Raw genomic sequence first — 8,685 nt, forward strand, 5'->3', positions numbered from 1 at the left:
AGAAAAATCACGCGACAGAAAGACGAATCAAATCCCGCACGGGCTTGGCCGAAAGTGAATCTTGTTTTCTGACCACTTGTTTCTGTCAACTATACCAGATGACGATTAACATAGTAGAAAGTTTGGCCGAGCTTTAAATAGCAAGTTCGTGGCTGGCAGCCAGCCAAATGGGACATAAACCACACTGAAAAGAGATGCAGACGAAGAGCGTTGATGATTAGTAAACCATACCGATGAGCAACGATCATGATCAGCATGGTGATAATACTCGCTACAAAAAGCTCGATAGCTGGAGAAAATACCCTTAGCGAAAATAATTGAATAAATGAATTAATACTGTGCATAAGTTAACCATGTTAATAAGTAAAGACACGGTAGTTAAGGTAACTGCCAACTCCGTGCTTTTCTTATTCGAAACAAGCTTTGTCGATTCAACTGCGGGATTAGCTGGCTGCATCTAGATGTTAATACCCTGCACAGAATTACTGAAACGAGTTTCAGGCCTCCGATCACATCGTTCCTTCGCCAGACAGTGATACATCAAGGCGAAAGGACTGCAGGACAGCTCGGATCCCAGGTGTGAACAGTGGAACTCCTCTGCACCAAGTTCGATCAGTCACATGCAGAGTGCGTCTCCTTGAACTTGGTCGTAAAACGGACGCGAGAGATCAAAAAAGAAAAGAATGAAAAAAAAAGTAAGCGACGCACGCTTTCACGGATCGTGAAGCCCGAGGTACACCTGAGCAACTGAAATAAAAGTATATAAATAAAAAGGAAAATTGAATCAAGAAAACAAGTGGAGGAGAGTTGCATGAGAGGCAAGCTCGGGTCGGTGTGTCTCCAGGGCGGGCTTGCGCTAAATAAAGAACGATAGGACAGCGAAAGTAAAGCACAGATCAATCGCAACGAAAGCGCACAAGCGCCACCATCAGATAAGAAAGTGGCGAGGAGAAATTGAATAAAATTGAGAATAAAGGCAGATAGAGAGTTCTGTGACAGATTTCGCGACCAAAATTAGAACAGCCTGCGACGAACGGTGGTGGAAATTGAGAAAACGATGCTTTCTAGTCACCGCCGCAGCCACCTTGGAAAAGGTCAACAGCCGCGCATGTCGCACGGAATCAAAACAAGTCTTGTCACTTGGAGTGGTTTACAAGAATCGGATAGAGAGAGAGAGGCGAAGAAGCTTTTAAAGCAAGGGCTCTCTACACCCCTTCAACCGCCACCTCTGCTGAAAAAAAAAAGAGAAATAAGAAAACAGTTCAGTGACGTTTGCCAGTATTTGACGCTCGCCGTGAGAGCCCTCCCCGTGCGTTACCTAGACCCTTGGCCTCCCATACGATTCCCAGAGTCGGGTTGTGCATTTTATCGAAAATCAACCTTGAAAAAGAAAAAAAAAACACATTACAGCCTCTCCCCACACCCATTCCGCTCCCCCCTCCCTCGCGTGTTTAGGCTTAAGTTTGTATACCTTTACATAATTTTCTTAGCTAGCATGCTGAAAGGGGCGGTCAAATGTATGGGGAGGTCATAGCATTAAGGGGGATCGGGGAGTGAAATGGGTTGAGAGGGAGGAGACAGAATGATTTGATGGAGAGGCGCGGCTCATGGGTGAGGTCCTATAGCTGCGGCTCCACTGCATTCAACATTCCGGACCATGAGCGGTCGGCATTGTTCCGCGCTAGCTGCGGCCTCACAGGTGGCATCCTCTCTTGCTCCCTCATCTGTCGAGACAAGCGGAGATAGGAGAAAGAGGAATGTAACGAGTTTTAAATAAGCGCATAAGACGTAAGGTCTACTACAGCTCCCGCGTATTCGTGGCTCTAAAACTCTCTTTTTTATCCTTGAACGAACGACACGAAGAACAGGGTGTACGTGATATGCCTGTGTGATACTTTGATGCGCGCGGCTTCTTTAACCTGGCAAGCGCTGCAAGCGCCGCCTGTGCGTTGACTTTGTTGTGTTTATTTCGCTTTACATTTGTGCGGGTGAACTTCGCAGGTGGTGGCGGATGAGTACACGAATCGGAGTGTGAGTCACGTGGTGGGTGGACACCACTCCGTCTTCTTCTTTTTCTTTTCTTTTTTCTCCTTTTTTTCTTTCGAATTCTCCGTCGAGTCTTCGTATAAAAACTGAGCCGGGAGCGGAAAGAGCGCGCTATTTGGATTTGGTTGTCCGGCAGCTCAGGATTACGCATTCTCGCAGAATGAAGGTAAGGCACGTGTGAGGGAAGTTGCTGGAAGGCCAAATAGTTTGCAAAAGCCGTACGCTTTAGCCGCTATTTTTTCCCGCCGCATATTTACAAGAATCTCGAATGCGAGCTGCTGCGTTCGTCAATGTAGGAATTTTCACTACGGCATTCTTTGAGTGCACAATATATTTGGAAAGTCCCTCCTGCTGCGTTAGGGAATGCAAGACCTAAAGTGGTCGAAATGATCTGCGGTCTCCGTCAGTGCTGTGGAATTTTTTACTTGGTGGCACCCGCACTTACACTGCGCAAATAGCCTATATACATCTCACATTGTACTCGCCTTTAATATGGACATCCTTGTGTCTGTGCGTAACTCATGGCCAGTCTACAGGCAAAAGAGCGTGGTCCGGGAAAATTCACTCGGAGGATGTTACCTGTCGTAGTGACTGCGTGGCTGCGACGATGAGGCTATGACATGCTTGGCAATAGATCGCGAGTTTGATTCCTAGCGGCAGCGGCCGCATTTTGATGAGGGGAAAATGCAAGAACATTTGTCTAATTAGGTTGAGGTGCACGATCAACAACCTTAGGTGAGAGAAATTAGTGAGCAGCCCTCCCTACGGCTTCCCTCACGAGTCCTAACCCACTGTGGTGTTTCGCAACATTAAGCCCCACAATTTATGTTGCAGAGAAATATTTAGTTAAGAACTAAGCCACCTGGCTGCTGTCAGCGATGATAACTGGTGGACAGTGCTTTCCATAGTTTCACAAGTCGCTGTTGCAGTATCGGCATGAAATGACCCTGTTCCCCTACGTGCGCTTCAATTTCCACATTATGCCGAATGACAGAACATTCAAACAAGAGAGACAGATGCGCACTGCTTTATCTAAGAGGGCATTCTACGGGATTTGTGTACATTTTTACAGACGTTGCACAGAAACATTTGTAGACAACATAAAACAAAAAGAAATTGTTAGATTGGTGTGCTATTCAGGATACCTGAGGTGCCAGTAGTAAGGAACCATTTTCGCACGAGCACATATGCTTTATGAATGTTTCACGTCTTATGTTTATCGGCAGAGACGCGCACGACCAAAAATTAGACAACATTCCAGTAGACCAAAAATTTCAGTTCTGGAGTTTTCCATGCCAAAACGACGATTTGATTAGGAGGCCTGCCGTAATCGGGGACTCTGGAATTATTTCGACCACCTGGAGCCCTTTAACGTAAACCCAATACACGGCCGGCACACGGGCGCTTTTGCATTTCGTCCTGACATAAGCGCGCCCGCCGTGGCCGGGATTTGATCCATGCGCCTCCGTTCTTAGGAACGACGCGCCATAGCAGCTAGGCCACCACTCTGGGCCTCCCGTACACAAGCTACGTTAGAAACGAGGAAAGGTAATCGATACTCAGGCTTCAACTGTGGTGTAACTTACGCAGCACACTAAAACATCGTCTGAGCGTATACGACACGACTGCAGTTCGGGATATGCATTTTGTAGCTATGTTACTCTGGCTTTCGTTTCGATGCCAGTTTATTAAGATGGATGTGTTGCTGACAGGACCCCGAAGAATAACCGAATCCCTCAAGGCCAGTGTCGAAATCCAGAAGCGCAGTCCATTTTCAGGACTGAGTGCCCGATACGTATGAAACTTTCTGTTATCAATAACGCGCATTGACGATCAAACTCTAGCGGCTTCATAATAAAAGGATTCTATCAATCAGAATAACCGCAAGCTTTGGCAGTGCTAGAAAGAAAGAAAAAAAGATGCAGTTGAGATTCTTCTAAATGAAATATGTAAAAGAAAGTGCGCGTTTCCTTCCTCTTTTTATACATTCTTTATTTATTGATTTCTTTTTAGGAAAGTCGTTGAGGCGCAGCCTTCGTTTATGAGCATTAGAAATCGATGCACCTAGAAATGTGGATTTGCTTGTCATATCATTTATAGCTGACTTCCCGGGGTACTGCGGTTTGCCACACTTTGCTCCAAGGCATGTGTGCTTATGTTAAGGTATGCAGAGCTATGTTTAGTTTAGGAGTGAATGGAGAATGAAAGCCAGGGAATTGTAGTTTTTATGCTCCACGCATGTAGATGCACGTGCGTACTGTTCAATCGTTTGTGCTGGGGAGACATTAATACACAATGGAAGGTAGGCTGGAAGAAGTGGAGTGGCATTTGCAGTTCGTACACTCGTCAAGTCCCGAAACTCGAAGCTGTAAAATCACCTAAGGATAGGTTTAGGTAAGGTAAAAATACCGAAATTTACGAATGTTTCTTCAACCCATTCCTGCTGCCAAATTTGCGTTTTAAACGTCGAAGTCTGACTTCCTTTCGCAGGGGTTTTTGGCTACATAGCATTGTCTCTACGTAAACATGTGGCCAGCAATTTGAACTGCTCTAATCTTCTAGCATCCTGTTGCTCTCTCCTCTGTGTATTTATCGTGGGACGGCCTGTCCTTGCACGTCACATTTGTTTCAGACGTCAGCCTTGTTCCTGACAGCCGTGCTGCTGCCGGCAGCCGTGTGGGCGGTTCCTGCTGTCCCGGCAAGCGCCGTGACGAACCGATTCTTCAACGGTGATGTACGTACAGCACTGAGGACCCATTTTTGGGCGGTCTCTAGGAGCGGCTCGCGCGGGCGTGCACGCGCGTGCACGGGAAAGAGTTATTGTGGTCTTGCATCTGAAGCGTGAAATTTGGATTCCCTCAAAAGCCTGTGAGGCTGACAGGGCCGGAGGTGCGGAAATATGGTATCTTGTATTAGCCACCTACTTCGTGTGACTGACCAGAACGAACCAGTTGCATTCTTTCACGTTTCTTTCATGGCAACATGCGGCTATTGAATTAGCTTGTGAATGTTTTCTCCTACGGGGAGTATAGGTTATGCCTGGCGTTGCACTCGATACAGACGTACCCACTATACACATACTCGAGAATATTTGGACAAGCTTATGAAAGCGAAAAGATTCGCGTGCTTTATGAGAATGGTCCATGTGACTCACTTCACCATTAACGTCTCTTTACAAGAAGCAGGACTTGTGCGATATCAGACGGCAAATTCGCGAGTTATCTAAATTTGTGTTAACGGAGTACATTGTACACGGAAAGCCTAATTTTCGTTCCCGTTGTCTTGTCACCTGGACAAACATAATGACCATCACAGAAATGTTTCCCTGAATTCTTTTTCAACTAACCTGGTGCACGAGTTAGGATTTTGTGCCAAGACCAACCAGTAAATGCAACAATGCGATAACCATGACAGTGGTCCATTATGAGCCACTGTAATGTGCGAGCGGCTGTGTGAGTGGGTACTAGAGTAGTTGAATGAACTCTATATTCACGGTTGTGCTAAGGAGGAATTTGTCCTTTTGATAATTCCTAGAGATAAAAAAATAACGTTGTGTAGGCTTCTACGAAGACTCAAACGCCCATTTTATGGTAAATTCAACTTAGAGTCTACGATACTATGAAGCGCGACAATGTTATATCGAAACGTACGAGATAGTCTTATTATTAGTCGTATCCTGGCTGTACAGAGCAAGGCTCTGAGCATTATTCAGCATGTCGCTGTAGCGGCATAGTGCAGTGTTATGCGTCTATTACAAAACAGAAATCAATAGTACTTAACAAAGAAACGCCTATGGTAGAGGCTTACACAGCAGTCCCCCTCCTCCACCCCCGCGACCACCTTATGCTTATTTATCAATGAAACAATACCGTTTTGTCTCTTCCTTTTTCTTTAGCACGGCTTATCAACTACCTTTGTATTTCGTAACGATTCATTTCGTTTTGCGCTGTTTTCAGCCTTTCATCAGCGGCTCCAACGTCGTTGTGCAGCCGTTGACGTCCGTTTATGACCGATACTAAGAAAAGATAAGCTATCACTGTTTGCGGACAATAAATAAATAAAAGGCTGAAAGAACTGGATAGTTTAAAATGTAAAGACGTTGTTTGTAAGCTTGCAAGTTTTCTGTCTCAACGTAAATAATTTTTGGTCATGTGTAAAAGATACACATATTGATCTCTGGCTGAAATAAACATGCGTTTTATTGACATGCAATGTTTCATTATCCACCGAATAATTTAAGCATGATGCTAATTGTGCAACGGAAGCCCACGTATGGCCAAGCCATCTGAAATCCGTCAGGGATGCCGGCAACCTTTCCAAAAAAAAAATTGTGCTGCCCGGTTTTGCCGAACTCCATTGTCATAGCGATTTCTCCCTGTGAAATCATTCTAATGTCCGGTAAACTTTCGGCTAAGTTCATAATGAAATTGTTCAGGTACGCGCTTAAACCCCAGGTCACCTACTCGTATTCTCTGCAGAAGTTCCAAAATGGCAGCAGCTAGAATAGGAGGAGCAGCATATAGGCATGATTAACACCAAGACAGGCGTTGAGGAAGAGGTAACTGACACATATGACAGCGGGCCTGAAGAGCAATAAAGATGGGCTTTCAAAACTGCGCAACGAGCACATGTGATAAACTACAAACACTTAAATTCGTTCAAGCAGAGGTAAACGCAAGCTGATTTACGAGGTACTAGTGTTAGACAAAAATAGATATTTTGTCGGGAGTCCATTGAAAATGTATGAGCATATCCTTGGAAAAATATGATGTGAACGTTGTGTCATAATCTAATCTCAGAGCGTAAAAACCGCATGCTTTGTGAGACATAAGATGGTAAGAATGTCATCCACGCCAACTGCTTCAAATTGCTGTGTTTTAAAACTTGTGTGTAGTGTTCTTTTTTTCGTTTCTTGAAAAATTGCACATTACAAAAATAAATGCTCCGATTAACCCAACGCGCAATTTAGGCGATACTGTCAAGGAAGCGTCTATAAAACAGTTATGAAGTTATTTGCCACTGAAAAGTTGTGCTTTTGAACAGATGGACCAGTAACTGACTCTTGAACATGAAAGTTCGCCATGTTTTAGACCATATAGGCACTCCAGAAGCAAGGCGAAGTTAGAATTCGCCTCTGCTCATGACTGGCATTCAATGGATCAGCTGGACCAGCTACGAATTATGCAACTGCGCTGATTTCTTTCCAAATACCCTGTATTCACCGGCTTTTCACTTCATATAGCTATAGTCTGGTGGATTCAAACTGTTCTTTTCATGAGTCCTCCTCCATCTCGTAGATTTCTGGGCAATTCCTTTCAGCGCTGTAGGTGACAATGGCATTTAACACATACCACAGTCCTGGCTACACTCTTTAAACGAAAGCACAGCAAGCAGCTCTTCATGGGTATTTGTTTCTCCAATTTTCTTTCCATCCTTGTCTCTCCTCTTGACTTCCCCAGTTTAGGGCAGCAAGATTTGTTAGAGTTAACCTGCATCTCTTTTACATCCTAATTAACTCTCTCTCTTCAAAGGCCAGTTTGGCGTCGTGCATCTTCTCAGAGCACAGAAATTGAGGGAGTGAGGTAGCTAACGTGGTTATAAAAAACTTGCCTCAGCAAGCAAAAAAAAAAAAAAAACGATTGCTTGGGCAATTTCTTTAGTTCGAGTGCTTTATTTCGAGCTTGAGCCGATTATGACGGCGCTAGCTTGACGAATAAAAGTACATACTACTAAGCCGTAAATCCACATTGCTTGAATCCGTGTTGCTGGCATTTATTTTTTTTTCTTGAATTACCATTGTTGTTTCGGCAATTCTTTTCGGCCTTTCAGCCCCTGTCAATTTCCCGAGGAGTTCGCTTAAATAAGAAATTTACAAATAAACGCAGGGCCAAGGAGGTTACCAGTACGGATACGACTGGACGTTCCCGGCCGGCGAGGGCGCCTTCCAGCGAGAGTCCGGAGATGTCGAAGGACGCAAGCAGGGCTCCTACGGTCTCAAGGATACCGACGGGCGAGTGCGCATCGTCAGCTACATCGCCGACGAAGGCGGCTTCCGAGTGAGCGTTTCTACAAACGAACCCGGAACGAAGCCATCGTCTCCAGCGGATGCCCTTTTCCAAGTGCCCCAGGGACCGTACCAAGCGACGGCGTACGAAGCCCCTAAGACGGAGAAGATCTACCAGCCCGTTAAGCCACAGAGCCCGACAAAGGTCGCAACGTCGGAGAGTGTACCTGCGGTTCCTGTTGCCGCCACTGCGCCAAAAGTGGCGGTCACGGCTCCACGGCTGGTGTTCCCAGCAACCCTGCACTACCATCCACATCCTCACGGGCCTGTCATCTATTCGCAGCCGACTGGCGTAATTCCTGTGCACGGCAGGGTTGTGTATGGATTTTAATGTCTTTTGACAGATTGCGCGACTGAAGTCTCATTAGCTTTCTCAAGCTTATGTGAGATGAGGGTAGCGCCAATCGTGAACACAAATTCAGAACACAGAGAAAAGCGGCTGCTAAGTTCACGGGCGCCAGAATTGTTTCGTAACCTGTTGAATACGTGTGGAAGTTTCTCCACGTACAGTCTTGAAGTCTATAAAAGCGCGGCGTCTATTGATGTTCATTGCAGAAATTAAATGCTTGTTGTTG

At 45.4% G+C, this 8,685-nt stretch overlaps 1 protein-coding gene across 1 annotated transcript; it reads left to right on the forward strand.

The window, feature by feature from the left end:
* The first annotated feature begins 2,166 nt into the window (after nucleotides 1-2,166).
* Nucleotides 2,167-8,685, forward strand: LOC119462147 (adult-specific rigid cuticular protein 15.5). Its single transcript, XM_049672375.1, has 3 exons — nucleotides 2,167-2,212; nucleotides 4,679-4,780; nucleotides 7,932-8,685. The coding sequence occupies exons 1-3, from the start codon at nucleotides 2,207-2,209 to the stop codon at nucleotides 8,439-8,441; spliced, it is 618 nt and encodes a 205-aa protein (XP_049528332.1). The 5' UTR covers nucleotides 2,167-2,206; the 3' UTR covers nucleotides 8,442-8,685.

Source organism: Dermacentor silvarum, chromosome 8 (assembly GCF_013339745.2).
Source record: "Dermacentor silvarum isolate Dsil-2018 chromosome 8, BIME_Dsil_1.4, whole genome shotgun sequence".
NCBI classification, from domain to species: Eukaryota; Metazoa; Arthropoda; class Arachnida; order Ixodida; family Ixodidae; genus Dermacentor; species Dermacentor silvarum.

Coding starts and splice junctions, on each gene's coding strand:
- LOC119462147 (XM_049672375.1), top strand. Junction 4,781..7,931: donor ACCGATTCTTCAACGGTGAT/GTACGTACAGCA, acceptor AAATAAACGCAG/GGCCAAGGAGGTTACCAGTA.